We start from the raw sequence: 15833 nt of genomic DNA, 5'->3' as shown, positions 1-15833 counted from the left end.
ATTTATGTACCTCCAATAGTCCCAGGATGTGTGAGTCATTTTCTTCAGAAGTGATCTGAGTTTCTACTTAGCTACAACTGATTCAGAGACAGAAGGGCAGGAAAGCAAAACACAGGACCAGACAAGAGGGGATCAACATAAGTACTGGACACAAGACAGGCAAAGGGAACAATGAGAACAATTTTTAAAAGATGACAGATGTACCCTCTAGATCTCTCTAGAGTTAGGTCAAAAATACTAAAAAAAAAAAAAATACTTGTAAGGGTCACAATGAGAGTCTTGAGAAAAAAATGTCCTGGCCTGAGCTGTCATGGTAAAGCTGCAAATATACTGAACACCCTCCAACAATGAAATTTTCAGAGACATCCACAGCTACAGCGTGCTTGTCTGCTTCAGCCTTCCTGTGGCCCAATATGGTCCACCTGTGGTAGAATAAACCAGCCTCCTGGAGCTGGAGGGATGGGACCTATCTCCCTGTATTCGGTCATGTTGGAAAAACCTCTGTTTCTCCTCAGAGTTTTCAAACCTCAGAGACATCCCAGCATTGGTGTCTCCCTCTGTGTGTGCACCACTAACCAAGGAGGTCTGGTCTACAACATAAAGTTCCGTGTTTGGAAGGAAACCCTTTGAATGTTTTGCTCTATCTTCACCAATACAAAGACCCTCCTGGAAAAAAATTTGTCACAGACTTTGGAATAAGAACTAACCCAATATTCATGCTTTCTGGATTCACAGGTAGGTTGATATTTTATGTCATTTTGATGGCTTCAAGTACCAATTTTATAAATAAGGAAGTTGAGCCTCAGTGATTTGACTCAGGCTGCACAGCTAGTTAACTTGTGACCAGGATTCAAATCCATTCCAAAATTTTCTCTTATTTTAGGCTGAACAGTCTGAATATTGTTGAATGGAGTGAAAAAACAACTTATGAAGTTAAATCAAATCTACAAGTACAAAATAGTTTTGTTGTTTTTTTAAATCACGTTGACTTGCTTCTCATCGTTCTTTCCCCTGCCCCAGTTTTACTGATTAAGCATAGGACTTACTTTGTGCAATGGCCATGACTCCGGATAGGGGGGTCATGATGAGGTTCTGGGACTGCTGGGGATTATGGTGGGAGAGGCTGTGGATATTCGTCAACGTGCTGACTGGAGGCAAACCTCCTCCCGAGACTGATATCTGCTGGAAAATAAGAGCAGCATGAATGGGACTGACAAGATTCACAAAGGGCAGTTTTCAGAATGGCACTTAGCCTTCCTCAGCACCAAGTCATTCATTCATTCATTCACTCACTCACCTGTCCATTCATCCACCCATCTATCCAAGACCTACTGTAGAACAGACACTGCTCTAGATGCTGGTATTTGGGATGCATAACTGCTAAAAATAATGACTGAAGATATGCCCTAGGATTTGCTAGAGTGGATTTGGGACCAGACTCCCGTACACAGGGAAGTGGTCACTGGGTTAACTTGCAAACCTCAGGTCAGGCCTAGGAAGTCATACATCTGTCGTGCCTATTTTCTAGATGAAAAGCTGTGGCTCAGAGTAGAGGTGAATCCTGCCTAAGATTCTGAAACTAGTAAACGATATTCCTATTACGCAAGCCCGGGTTGGTCTGACCCTAGAGCCCAAGTTTTTAATCTCTTCCAATAGCTTCCCAATGGAGCTGTTGTACACACTTCTTTTTTTTTTTCATGATAAAGCAGTTTACTATTTACCCTTTTTAAACAATTTCTAAAGCTATTATTCAGCAAGGGTTTGTTCATCCTAAAGAAACTCAGAGATTACTGAGGCCTTAGGAAATCTATCCTTCAGCTCCTTTTTTTTCCATTTTCCCTACCCAGAGCTCTTCATATTCTACATTTCACACCAATACCCAGTAAGACACTATTTGCTGCCCTAGCTCCACCCTTCCGGTCAACTCATAGTTTCCAAGGTTAATTTGAAAAAAAAAGAAAGGGGAGGAAAATACCTCAAACAGGTTTGTTGGTGTTTTTTAAATGAGCATCAAGAAATGAACTAGAGGTCACATGACCAAGAAGGAATTCTGGCCACATCAAACAAGAGAGAACCAGCCTGTTTGCTGGACTTGTTTTTCAAAATGTCAGAGTCATTAAAAAAAAAAAAATCAGTGACCTGTCCTTAGACTGAATCGGTGGGGTAATGCTGTCCTTTGGATAAAGTCAAGGAAGGGCTGGTCATCTCTCTGCCATTTCAACATTTGCTTTTTGATGGGGTAGGAGAAATGTGGATATCAATTTAAATGTGTTTGCCTTTATAGTTTCTAAACTGCTTTTGCCAATTGTCCTCAGTCCATGATGGCACAGATAGGAAAGAGAGTACAAAGAGTATAAGAGAGTATGATGATTGTTTCTGTATTACAGATTATGAAGCTGATCTTCAGAAGCCCTGAGACTATGTGAGTAGTAAATGAGGAAGCTTGAATTCACACCCTCTTCTCCTGGAGTTTAAATCTATCCACTTAACTATGTTTGGACAACCTTGACCAAGTTACCTCCTGCTCTAAAAGGCAATCATTATTCTCCTCTAGCCTCCAGGACTGATGAAATTAGGGTTCCCAAAAACTCAGTAGCAACTCCTACATGGTAATTTGGGGAGGGGGGGGGTCTGAGTTATTAATACTACCCTTTATAGTCCCTTCACTTTTTAAAAATTCCTTTATGTCCCTTATAACCAATGATGTTATCGAATCTTTCACACAAGGAAATTGAAATTTAGAGGAGTTAAGAAGTGAATCCAAGTGCTGGCCTTAGACTTTAACAAAAGAAATTGGCAGGGCTGGGAATGTGGCTTAGTGGTAGAGTGCTTTCCTAGCATGCATGAAGCCCTGGGTTCAATTCCTCAGCACCACATAAACAAAAAGACAGAAGTGGAGCTGTGGCCCAAGAGGTAGAGTGCTATAGCCTTAAGCAAAAAGAAACCAGGGATAGTGCTCAGGCCCTGAGTCCCAAGCTCCAGGACTAGAAAAAAAAAAAAAAAAAAAAAAAAAGGCAGTCTCCCTGCCAAGGCTTGAGCTTTTCACCCTTAGGCTCTTCTGCTTAATATTGTGAAAACATTCAGCAGATGTTTAAAAAAGAAGAAAAGAAAAAATAAATAAACCTACAGACATATACAGATTGCAACCCTCAATTTGGCTACTTTTTGGGGGGGCCAGTCCTGGGACTTCAACTCAGGGCCTGAGCACTGTCCCTAGCTTCTTTTTGCTCAAGGTTAGCACCCTACCACTTGAGCCACAGTGCCACTTCTGGCTTTTCCTGCTCATGTGGTGCTGAGGAATTGAACCCAGGGCTTCATGCATGCTAGGCAAGCATTCTACCACTAAGCCACATTCCCAGCCCCTTGGCTAGTTTTTTTGTCAAAGCATACCAATTTGGCATGGAGTCAGAGTTTCTGCAATGGAATCACTTTCTGCTTTTCCATTTGAAGAGCTCAAATGGATGGCCTTATTTGAAATACCAACGCCTGAGGGAAGGTTTTGGAGTATGTTCTACTGAAAATTAGTGTACCCTGGGCTGGAGCTATAAACAATCTTCACAGCAACTCTATGACATGGATATGCTTACCCTTCCCTCCCATTGTACAGATGAAAATAGAGAAATAATTTTTCCACCTATTGCTAATAAATAAACACCAAGGCTTGGACCCTCTGGTCCTGTTCCTTTTTAATCCACTCTTGCCTGGGTGGGCCAAGATCTGTGATGACTTTGTTATCCATTAACAGAGAATAGACTCTTGAATTTGGGGCATCCAGTGATAGTGACATAACTTGTGAGGCAGTGTTGGAAACAAGCATGAAGCCAGTCCCTACAAACAAGCCTCCAGATGTTTGCTAACGTTGAGGTGTGTTGTTTTGGTCAATCATCAATCCAATAATATACTTCCCATTTAGTATGCCACAGAGCAGAACATAAGAAAGAAAAAAAAAAGTGTTGGCAGGTAGTATTTGGAGCAGCCAGGATGTGAGTGAAGCAGATTGCCTCTTAGAAGAGCAGCTGGAAAGCTCCAAGAGTAACTCTAGGGCCTTCAAGAAGTTAAAGACTGGGATTTATTTATTTATGTGCTGTGACTCAAACCCAGGACCTCACACATATTACACAAGGATTCTGTCACTGAGCCACATCCCTGGCCTAAGACTTGGAAGGAAGTGAAGATCTCTACCACAACCTCCCCCACTCCTCCAACCTTTTTAAAAAGAAGCCTGGATAATGCTTAACTCAAACTTGTTTGGGTCTTGACATGACTCTCTTGAGAAATCATAAAGACTTGCCGGTGCCTCTCACAAGGTAGCTGACATAAATTGTTCTTCCGGAAGAAGGATCTTTCCTATGGGATGGTGGAGTTGGGGGAGGGGGGAGACAGGGGCTGCTAAAGGCCTCCCAGCAAGTGCCCTTTCATTTGTTTGCAAGGACTCACACCAGGTCAACCAGCTCAGGTCCCCCTGGAACTAGAGTTGGCTGGGCCATGTCTGTTTAGGAACTATTTTTTTGTTTTCCTCCAGGGATCTGGGGGCCTGATCACCTGTGACTCACTTGCTATTTCTGTGTTGCCTACACAGTACACACGTCAAAGTCTAGAATGGCATCTGCTCCCTGCCCTCCCCCCCACTCTGGCCCCCAAGGGCCTCAGGGTCAGACACCTTGCGGGAATGTGTGTGCCCCACCTTACACCCCTCCTACCCCTGAAACAGAGCATGACCCAAAGAATAAAGTTTTCCATTTCCTATACTCCCTAGTGGCTAATGTAATCCTTCTGTTGTCCCACAGGTCCCTCTCCCTGCTAAAGAATAAGAACTTTAGAAGTGCTAAGAATCTTAGCAAGTGGGCTAAATTTATAGCTGGGTATGGGGGGAGGAGTACTCTGGTTATGGATATTAAGAGCTTCATTTAATGGAAATGACATTGACATGAACAAAACACTGCTGTTCATGAAATATTTATGGAGCTGTACCAATGTTGTCTCCAGCTTACCATCCCCAACTCTAATGTTGTTACCCCCATTTTATAGATGAGGAAAAGAGGTGGTTTAGTAATCTGCCCAAGGTTACACCACTCAGTGCAGAACAGCAGATCACTGTAACTTCAAAGTTGGGGTTTCTCATTCTCTAAGCACTGCTCCACCCAGCCTGCCATTTTGTGTGGGCTGTGTCCTTCACAATCATAGCTCTGGAAGCTTCCCCTATTCTGTCATCCACTCAATTCTGTCTCGCTAATGGCTTTCTTCCCCAGTACCAGGGGGAATGGATAAAGAGGGGACTTGTCTCAAAGTGAGGTATTCTCTAGGTTAAAGGGGGGAAAACTGGCTTTGGAGGTCTTGGAGGAGAGGGATGAATGAACATTTTATCAACACAAATGTCACTGGCAGCCCCAAAACAAACAGCGTCCCACCCGGCTTGCTCCTTTATGAGGCATTCAATCAATAAAATGAGAGCAGAGCTCTGTCAGATTTATTGGCTAGGTTCAAACTGAACACCTCTTCTACCCGCCAAAGGCTGGGTCACCAGCCTACCTTTCCTTTCCAACTCTGGACAGCCCCCATTTTCCCTGGTGGGGCTACAATGGTTCATTGTTTGAGGCAGGCCTTGTGAGAAGTTGTGTTTGTTTTGCCTCTTATCTTATCAGCTCCCGAGCTACAATGGCCCAGGTGTACTCACCATTTTACCATCAGGTGAGAGGAGATTGTGGCTGGGGTCCAGGCTGGCTGGGGAGACTTGCTGTAAAACTGACTGGCTGGTCACCATGGCACTGTTACCATGGTGACTGATTGTTGAAGAGGAAGTGACCTCATTGTTTCCCTGCTGGCTGTAGCGAACTCCTGCAAAACAACAGGAACCCAATAGAGAACATTAGTGTCGCCAGGGCCCTGGAACACTGACTCAGTGCTCCTTGTTTTCAAGGCTGGATAACAACAAAATAAAGTTGCTTTCTCCTCCCCTGTCCACCCACAGGAAATACCAGCTGTCTTTCTCCCAGGGTAAGGGTGGCATGGCCTCTAATGTAATTGAAGATTGTAAGTTTCAAAAGGGTAGAACGTTTTTATCTGTCTTGTTTGGCTTGTTGATGTAGCCTCAGTATCTTCGCACCTGGTAACCAACCACTCAATAAACTTTTGTGTGTGTATATGGTATTGGGGCTTGAAATAAGGGCCTAGGTACTGTCCTTTAGCTCTTTCGCTCAAGGCTGGCATTCTACCACTTGAGCCACAGGCTCTACTTCCCGGTTGTTTTTTTTTTTTTTTTTTGTGTGTGTGTGTGTGTGTGTGTGTGTGTGTGTGTGTGTGTGTGTGTGTGTTGCTAGCTAATTGGAGATGAGTCTCCTGGATCTTCCTGCTTGGGCTGGCTTCAAACCCTGATCCTCAGATCTCAGCTTCCTGAGTAACTAGGATTACAAGCATGAACTACCAGCATCTGGCTTAAATAAACTTTTATTGAATGAACACATTCTTCTGTTTACCACTTCAGCACAGTTTTGTTACAATTTAGAAGCTGAGATTGGCTTTCTATTACTGGCTGGAGTGTCCTGTTCTTCAAAATACCTTTTAGAAACACTTCCCTTATGTCTGTGGTGTGGGGCCACAGAGTAAGAGGAGTAGAAAGAACATTTGGCAAAGATGCACTTGTCCTGTGGCCCTTGTGAGAGTTCGGTGCTCAGGCAATCTCTGTTCTGGGTACCAGTTTTGGCCAACCCACAAATGCCCAGAGACACAGGCCAAGAAGGATAGGAACAGGGCGGCAGCTAGCAAGTTTTCATTCTGGGACTCATATTCCTTTGATGGGGTCCCATTTGGCCAACTTCCAGAGCACTGCTCAAAGATGGGTGAAGCAAGCAGCACATTGGGGGTGGATATGGATACTTAGGGACCCACTGCAGTTTGGTGTGCTAGGTAGCGGGGAAGCAAGCTTGTTTATAGCCTCACTGCTGTTGCTCTCAGAAAGCATAAGTGCTGGACAGAGACCAAGGGACTGAAGCAAGCCCAAAAGACAAAGAACCAGGGTTACTTTGTAGAAGAAAAGCTCATGTGTCTATGAAAAAGCCGAGAAGATTGGAGCTATTTGGCAATATCTCACCCACACCCACATACAATGTTTTTCTTTGGGGGGGGGGTGTGCTTTGTTTTGCCTTGGATCTGATGAAAAGGTTTGGAGAGGAAGACTTGTCCTGCAAGGGGCTCACCACATGCACCAGGCCTGGAATCAGGTGGAGAGGTGGGCCAACCTGGATTGCCACTCTCTTGTTGTCCAGTTTTCCAAGGCAAACCATCCCATCCTGTCTTCTGCCACACCTTCCAGGGAAGGCTACCAAGTCTCCTCTGGAGCCAGCCAGGTAAGCGGTCGTGGCCAGCAACCTATATGATTCACTAAGCTAAAACTTACCAAGAAAAGACTCATATCCATTTCCCCAAGAGTCTCTTGAGGATATTACCCAACACTGTCATGACCTAAAGCTTAAGAGGACTAGGAGCAGGGGAGCAGAAAAGAAAAACAAATGCTAAATCAGTGTTTTTTTTTTTTTAATTTGCTTGTTCTTTTAATTTGGGGGCAGTACTAGAGTTTAAGCTCAAAGCCTCACAACTCAGTTTGTTTGCCAGCTGACATGCTACTTCTTGAGCCATGCCTCCAGCACTGCTCTTTGCTGGTTATTTTAAAGGCAGAGTTTCACAGACTTTTCTGCTTGTATTGGCTTTGAACTGTGATATTCCAGAACTGAGTAGCTGGATACAGATGTAAAACACTGGTGCCTGACTAAAACAGAGTTAAAATATTCAAGAGCAACTTGTTAGATGGTGACCTGCTTGATGCTTGTACTATGGGCTTTCCTATTGGTTGCTTTGGGAATGGTTTTGACACTGGAATTCAATGGTTATTGGTCCAAGGGATTACATTTCTGAGAAAGAATGAAAGCCATGAAATTAAAAGGAAGCAGAACTTCCACCTCTTCAGCAGCTTGGCCCTGATCCTGCCTTCTTCTGCACAGTTTTACAACTCCTATCTACAACCTTCTACTACTTTCTATTGGCTTGTTAGGTCATTTTTCTCTACTCTCATTGGACATTGGGTTTTCTCCACTCTCATTGGCCATTGGGTTCCTAGTAATAGTTCAACAGGATATATGTAGAAGAAAAAGATTTGAACCATATGAAGGCAGAAGACTCAACAAAGGCAGAGGTAGATCCAATAATAATATTTTTTTAAGGAGGCAGATTTCCAATCAATAAAATAATTTTCTAGCAATGAGGGGCAATGGGAAGACAATGGGGTCTAGGACTAGACAGACTTGTTCAAACCTTGCCCCTTCTTTTTTGAGGTATTGGGAGATTCGATTTGTTTTGTTTTGTTTTGTTTTGCCAGTCCTGGGCCTTGAACTCAGTGCCTGAGCACTGTCCCTGGCTTCTTTTTCTCAAGGCTAGCACTCTGCCACTTGAGCCACAGCGCCACTTCTGGCCGTTTTCTATATATGTGGCACTGAGGAATCTAACCCAGGGCTTCATGTGTACGAGGGGAGTGCTCTTGCCACTAGGCTATATTCCCAGTTCCATGTATTGGGAGATTTGAACTCAAGGCTTTCTACTCTTAGAAAGGCAATTGGTTAACTGCTGAGCAACACCTCCAGTCCTTTTTGCACTGGTTATTGTGAGAGAAGGTTCTTGCTTTTTGCTTAGGTTGCATCTGGACCACTCCTATTTTATGATTGCTGCTGAAGCTGTAGGCTTGTGCCATCACACCTAGCTTCTTTCTGTCAAGATGGAGTTTTGCAAACATTTTTTTCTCTCTCTAGGTTGGCCTGAAACCACAATCTTCCCATCTTAGCTTTCTTTGTATCTGGGATGACAGGTATGAGCCACTGCACCCAGCTTGCCCTTGTTTAAAATAGATATGTGATGATGGGGAAATGGTTATCCCTTTCAGAGCCTTTCATAAAAGGGAGAGACTAGATCCTCAACAGGGCTATTTGGAGATTAGCAATCACATCTTTAACAGGCAGCTAACATGGCGATTGTGGGCAGGCCCTGAGATTCTAGGAATCTAGACAACGTGGAGTGGATCCTAAATTCTGAATGGAGACAGTCGCCGGAGGATCCAGGTTCAGGCAGAATTACTGATGCATTGCCTCTAAAGCAACTTGAGTGGAGAAATGGCTGCTGCCCAGTGATTCCTTCCTTTTGGAGAATCTGGATTTCACCTTGGTTTTCACTTGCTTTTTCTGGCTTCCTGACCAGCTGTTTGCCTCCCCAAGATGCCCTGCTCCCAAGCGAGCAGTGATAATGCAGGGGTCAGCCCGGTCCTCACCTCTCAGCCTTTCCCTGTCATTGATTCGCTCTCAAATCAAACAGTCTCTGGATTTAGCCTATTTAATTTGGCTGCAGGAAAAGGGCCAGCCCTCAGACAATCGAATATGGGTCACCAGGGAGGCTTCTCCTCTAGCACAGGCTACACAATTATTTATTTAAAAATAATTAACCAAGGATATCCGCAGGAAACAAAAGCCTTCTTCACAAGGGAGCAATGGAAGGAGAGAGCCAGAGTCATTTGTTAGAATCCGGGCAGCAGAACCCAAGGCTCTTCTCCAATACACTTTGTTAATATAAGAAATACAAGTGGGGGGGGGGGGGGGGCTGGGGATATAGCCTAGTGGCAAGAGTGCCTGCCTCGGATACACGAGGCCCTAGGTTCGATTCCCCAGCACCACATATACAGAAAACGGCCAGAAGCGGCGCTGTGGCTCAAGTGGCAGAGTGCTAGCCTTGAGCGGGAAGAAGCCAGGGACAGTGCTCAGGCCCTGAGTCCAAGGCCCAGGACTGGCCAAAAAAAAAAAAAAAAAGAAAGAAAGAAAGAAATACAAGTGGGGAACCCTTCTGCTAAAGACAAGGGTACCCCTGAACCTTCGATTTAAGACTTCTAGCTAAGAGATGGCATGTTGGCTGGGAATTGGGGATTCCTGTTCTGACCACAGCTTTGCCATTCATCTCCTCACCCTAGGACTGCTCGCTATGGGGATGGGAGCTGTGGTCAGTGGGGACCAGAGAGCTAGGCAGGAAGCAGATCACTAGCTGGACTCCTCCTGCATCCTGTCCTGCTGAGGGTCCTTAGTGGGAGAGGAGCTAGACTCCCATACAGAGCACAATTAAGCCTCCTCTCTGTCAGTCTGCCTTCTCTCTTTTGTGTGTGTGTGGAGGGGGAGGCAGGGGCAGTATTGGTCCTAGGGCTTGAACTTAGGGCCTGAGTGTTGTCCCTGACATTTTTTTGCACAAGGCTAGTGCTCTACCACTTGAGCCACTTGGTTAACTGGAGATAAGCATCTCACGGACTTTTCTCCCTGGGTTGGCTTTGAACTGTGGTCCTCAGATCTCAGTCTCCTAACTAGCTAGGACCATAGGTGTGAGCCACCAGGACTGGGCTAAAGGTGATTTTTCTTCTTTTCTTTCAGCTTTAATATACCTATTCCTTAGGTTGCTGGGAAGGAGTCTGAATGAGCACAGGGAGGTGACAGTAACCAGGCCACGCTCATCAGGTAACGGATGCTCTCAGTGCAACAGCTGTTCCCATTTGGAGAAGAACTGATGCAGCTTGGCATTCCTTTCTAAAACAGAATTGCATAGATCACTTCCCTTGGGAAGTTCAGATGGCTCCTCCCTCACTGCTTCCTGGAAAAGCTCCAGTACCTGAGACTGGCAGAATTGGGCCTTGGTGCTCAACTACAGTTTGCCTTGCTCCATCTTCCCTCACCACATGCCATACAGCCTTGCCACAGTGCTGCCCTCTCTTACATGTCTCTGCTGTGTGTCTGGCTTCTGTACCCAATGCTTCTGTTCTCTGTCTGAAAAGTTGTTCTCCATGACATATCCCTTAAGGGGACCAAACATCATTTCCTCTGGGATTTTTTTTTTAACCCAAGGACTCACACCTGTTAGGCAGGTACTCAACTACTTGAGCCACCCCCCCAGCTTTTTTCCCCCTTTAGCTATTTTTCAGGTAAGGTCTCCTGATTTGTTACCTAGGAAGGCTTCAGACAGTGAATCTCCCTATGGGTCCTACATGGCTAGGATTACAGATGTTGAGATAGGGTCTTTTATTTATTTATGTATTTTGACCTGGACTGGTCTTGGACTGCAACCTTCCTATTTCTACTTCCTAAGCACATAGGATTACAGGCGTGTAATCCCTGTGCTTGGCTCACTGGGTACCCTTTCTTGGTTCATCCTTGTAGTTAGCGCCTCTATCTTTTGTAGTTTAAATGCTCTAGGGACTCTTACATCAGGAGTGGGTCACCCTGTACTCTGATATGTTTACTTCTCCTTCTTAAAAGGAAGAGATGGCTTTTACTCGTTGTCATAGCCTCAGTCCAGCAGAGCACCTGGCACTGAGACTATTTACTGAATGGAGGAATGAGACCTCAGCAACTCTAAGTACACATACCGGAGAACAAGAGGTGTCCCTTCCAGCAGAAGGAGAAAATACAGTCAGTTCTGCAGCAGCAATTGTATTGCCAGTATAGATTTGTTCTGATTCCACTGCTAGATGAGGGAATCTTTGAAAGCCATGTGAATTCCACTTCTGTTTGGTTTTGTTTTTTTGCCAGTCCTGGGGCTTGAACTCAGGGCACGAGCACTGTCCCTGGCTTCTTTTTGGTCAAGGCTAGCACTCTGCCACTTGAGCCATAGCGCCACTTCTGGCCATTTTCTATATATGTGGTGCTGAGGAATCGAACCCAGGACTTCATGTATACGAGATGAGCACTTTAGCACTAGGCCATCTTCCCAGCCCGTGAATCCCACTTCTGAGAAACACCAGATGAGTTCTGAAATGGGCTTCCAGCTGCATGAGGCCAGGCAGGAATATACTGAATGCACTGTGCACGCACACAGACAGATCTTAAACATCTGCCAGCCACCTCGACCACTCCTCCATGCCCATCTGGAGCCCTGACATTCCTTTGATCTCAGAGAATCCTCTGTCCCTTCGCCCTAACAGCCTGGAGCCCTGCTGTCACCCACCTCTATAGGCAAATTTCAGGACCTTTTCAAGCTCAGGTATCACGTTTACTTTTGGGCAGCATGAATGTACTTCTTAACCGTTTAACTCTTATAAAACCCCTGCTAATGTTTTACTGGATGATGATGATGATGATGATGATGATGATGATGATGATGATGATGATGATATGATGATTTTGGTTCATCATGGGGCTTGGACTCAGGCCTGGGCACTGTTCCTGTGCTTTTTTCTTTTCTTTTTTGCTAAAGGACTTTCTTCTACCAGTTTGAGCCACAACTCCATTTCTAGTTTTCTGGTGGTTTATTGGAGGTAAGAGTCTCATGGACTTTTCTGCCTGGGCTGACTTTGAATTGTGATCCTCAGATCTCAGCTTCCTGAGTAGCTAGGATTATAGTGTGAGCCACCAGTGCCTGACTGGGTGCTTATCTTTTTAAAATGTGTCACTGGTGATCTTTTTGTGAGTGCCTTCCACCCAGCCCTGTAACTTCTTCCTTCTTTCCATCCTTCCTTCCTTCTCTCCCTCCCTCCCTCCTTCCCTCCCTTCCTTCTTTCCTTCCTCCCTTCCCTTTCTCTCTCTCTCTCTCTCTCTCTCTCTCTCTCTCTCTCTCTCTCTCTCTCTCTCTTTCAACTTGGCAAAGGACAGTGATTTTTAGGATGCATCTATGGGGCTATACAGAACTGAATGTGAATGCATTGAAAGAGACATAACTGTTTCACAGGATGACCCCAGAGAGGAGCTCAGTGTGTCGTTAAGCACAATACGGGTTCAGAAACTTCAGAAAGTGCTTACGACTTCAACTTGTACTGCCCTGAATAGCCAATCCAGATTTCTTAGGTGCTTTGCAAACTGGCTAGGAATCCAGTCCCACAGTTTGAAAGATCAATGCATCTCTAGCCCCTAGACAGATATTTTTCAGGTGATACTCAGATTTGAACTCAGGACCTTGGACTTGATACTCAGGCACTTTACCACTCGAGCCACACCCCTAGCTCTTTTCCTCTATTTTTCAGATAGGATCTCACCTTTATGCCAGAGATCAGTCTGGAACTGTGATCCTCCTATTTCTCTATCTACAGAGTAGCCAGGGTTATAGGTGCACACTACTATACTAGGTACTTCCTCCTCTCATCTCCCTCTCCTTCTTCTTCTCCCACTCTTTCTCCTTCTTTATCTTCCCCTCTGCCTGTCCTAATTCTCTGAAGATTGTCCTCCAGCCAAGATTGGGCCCTTGGCCTTCCTTTCATTAAAATGGACACACAGACACCCCCCCCACACCCCAGTTTTTTAGATGCTACGATGACAAATGAATAAAAAAAAATGCCAGACCAATACCAGGAGACAAAATGCTGGGAGACAAACTATGAGGTAAGCAGAAGAGCAATGCCGTCCAGGAAGTCATGTCCAGAGTTCTTCTTTTCTAGTAAAAGAGGAGGGACTGGGGAGTCTCGGGCAGTGTGGGGGCAGCTTGTTTCCTATGTGACCATTGATTGGCACTGCAACTCAAGGGCTTCCCTTCATTGCGGGAGGGGGGGGGGGGTCTGTGAGCTTCACCCAGCCTGGTGGGATGCCTTCACCCTTGACATTTCAAAGCCAATCTCCCATCCCTGATAATGCAGGAATGTTCCTCCGGCTGGTGGACCTCTGCCAGCATGAGTGAGCGTCCCCAGTCACCAGCAGAGTAAACATTACTCAACCGGCCAGGGTTCTGTCACACACATTCTTCCCGTGTGTTCCTAACCTCATGCAGCGCACAGCCCAACCCCTTGAGTCTGGAAACTGGGAATTTAAACTCAGGTAGGAGGGAGCCAGCACTCCAAGGAGGAAGCACTTTCAAAAAGCAGCAGCCATAGCCATTAAGGATGGTTAGAAAGAACTGTTTTCCTATGAAGCCAGAAATGGCTACTAGGGAGGGATTGAGCCAGTCTTAAGGACACAGGACAACATCGATACCCCTCCTCTACCCTACCCCACCTAAGCATGAGATTCTCTCTCTCTCTCTCTCTCTCTCTCTCTCTCTCTCTCTCTCTCTCTCTCTCTCTCTCTCTCTCTCTTTGTGAGCACAGCAGCAGAGAAACAAAAATGATTCAGTCTGGTGAACTTCTGAGACATTCATTGGGAGTTAAAAGAATGTCAACAATTCCTGGACTTGAAACTAGGAACTTGAGAAATGAAAGCCCTTTAAAGGAATGAACACTGCTGCCTCAGTTTCCTCATTTGTGCAACACAGGGGTTTTATTTTTTGCACCACCAGTTCTTTATAATACTTCCCTCAAAGGATACAGGTAGAATGTTTGCAAAGTGTTTAGGGGATTAAAAATCTGAAAGGCTGGGAGTAAGAAGCTGAGGGAAGATGAAAGCAGTTTAAACACTGGGCTGGTTTCCCTGCTGGATCCTAGAGTGGAAATTGGCTTAGATAGGAGCCCAATTCATACGAAAGGAGAAACACAGACAGATCTGCAGGGGGACGGTAAACACTCTTGACTCAAGGAGTAAAAAGTTGAGTGATACTTCAGGGAAGCCCACAAACTGGTTTTCTTATTTTAAAAAATCCAAGCAAATGCAACAGAGAGAGAGAGAGAGAGAGAGACAGACAGACAGACAGACAGACAGACAACACTAGTCTGCCACCAAAAACATCTCGGTTGTACTGTGTGTGCATTGAGCTCGTGAAAACATGATGCATACAGAAGAACAAGGGAAAGACACCAAAGGTGAGTCCTCCCCCAGGGTTGCCTGAGAGTGGGTTTCTACAGGCCAAAATCAGGTGGTTTGCAATGGCCACTGCAACCTGCTGACCACTTCTGCAGGAGAAAAGAGCTCTCCCTGCCTTGGCCCTTGAACTTGAACAGTGCTCATGCATGGCAGTATTTTACACTGTCTCTTCTAAGGGTGCCCCAACAGCCAGGGTGGAAAGCTGGGGGCCTGAGATGATGAGCTTGCTTAAATCAGCAAAGTGTGGTATTTCCAAGTGGGCCCATCTCCCTCTTCCCCATCACCCCTAAATTAATTTCACTCTCTGGTGACACAGTAATAGTTTGAAATGATTTTATGGGTTTGTGTCTTGGCTGTGCCCTGCAAGGGACTGGAAGCCTCACAAGGTCAGGGCCTCATCTGTCTTTTCCATGGTCTCCTCAGTGCCTTGTACAGACCCTGGCCTAGGCCAGATACTCAAATATTTGTTAAATGAGTCAGTGAGAATAAGTGACCTATGCTTCAACAATGAGGAGGGCTCCACACTCCCTCTCACTATAAAGTCTGTTTAGTGATGGAGAAATGACTGTATTATACATTGTCCTCTTTCTCTCCTGGACTTCTTTCTTCTTCCCTCTCTTGTTCCCTCCCACTCCATCTCACATTTTCTTCACCACCACCTCTCCTCTTTTTTTGAAATAGAGTCTCACCAACTTGCCCAGGTTGGCTTGATCCTCTTGCCCCTTCCTCTCAAGTAGCTGGGATTACAGGCATGTGCTACCATACCTACCTTGTTTGTTTCTCTTTTTTTTTATTATTGTTGTTTTTGTGGTAAGGGGAGGCAAACCCCCTTTTTAAAGGAAGAAGAAAGGGGAGAAAGAAAAGAGAGGGGAAGAGAGATTCATGAAACTTTCATGTCTGAAGGCACAAACCAGGTACATTGAGGGGTAGGTTAGGTGTGATGTACGGTGCTGCCTTCTGCTCTGAGTTCTTACACTGAGTTCTACCTGATCATTTGAGGCCTAACTCATTTCCATTCACAGAATCTGGTCATTTGTAAAGCTTTGAGGTTTTGGGTGAGAATCTAAATTTACCTTTACCATATTAACACCAAGTTTGAGGGCCACT

At 45.2% G+C, this 15833-nt stretch overlaps 1 protein-coding gene and 1 long non-coding RNA gene across 7 annotated transcripts in view; both read right to left on the bottom strand.

Moving 5' to 3' along the window:
* The window catches only part of Hnf1b (HNF1 homeobox B), a 58820-nt gene that overhangs the window by 17546 nt on the left and 25441 nt on the right, over positions 1 to 15833 (bottom strand). For 3 of the 6 annotated variants that reach the window (XM_048366739.1, XM_048366737.1, XM_048366735.1), the window contains exons 5-6: positions 5675 to 5835; positions 1047 to 1179 (exon numbers count right to left, since the gene is read on the bottom strand). In XM_048366739.1, the coding sequence (XP_048222696.1) occupies positions 1047 to 1179; positions 5675 to 5835 (294 nt within the window). Of the gene's footprint in view, positions 1 to 1046; positions 1183 to 5674; positions 5836 to 15833 lie in introns of all 6 variants that reach the window. The other 3 variants (XM_048366738.1, XM_048366736.1, XM_048366734.1) reach the window with 1 other exon arrangement.
* LOC125366201 lies at positions 10435 to 12114 on the bottom strand. Its single transcript, XR_007213813.1, has 2 exons — positions 11794 to 12114; positions 10435 to 11569 (listed from the first exon to the last, which is right to left on the bottom strand). It is a non-coding gene; the product is annotated as an uncharacterized LOC125366201 (long non-coding RNA).

Source organism: Perognathus longimembris, chromosome 17 (genome assembly GCF_023159225.1).
Source record: "Perognathus longimembris pacificus isolate PPM17 chromosome 17, ASM2315922v1, whole genome shotgun sequence".
Classification (NCBI taxonomy): Eukaryota; Metazoa; Chordata; class Mammalia; order Rodentia; family Heteromyidae; genus Perognathus; species Perognathus longimembris.
Note: the sequence above shows the minus strand (reverse complement) of the source record. Positions and strands in the feature narration are given on the sequence as shown.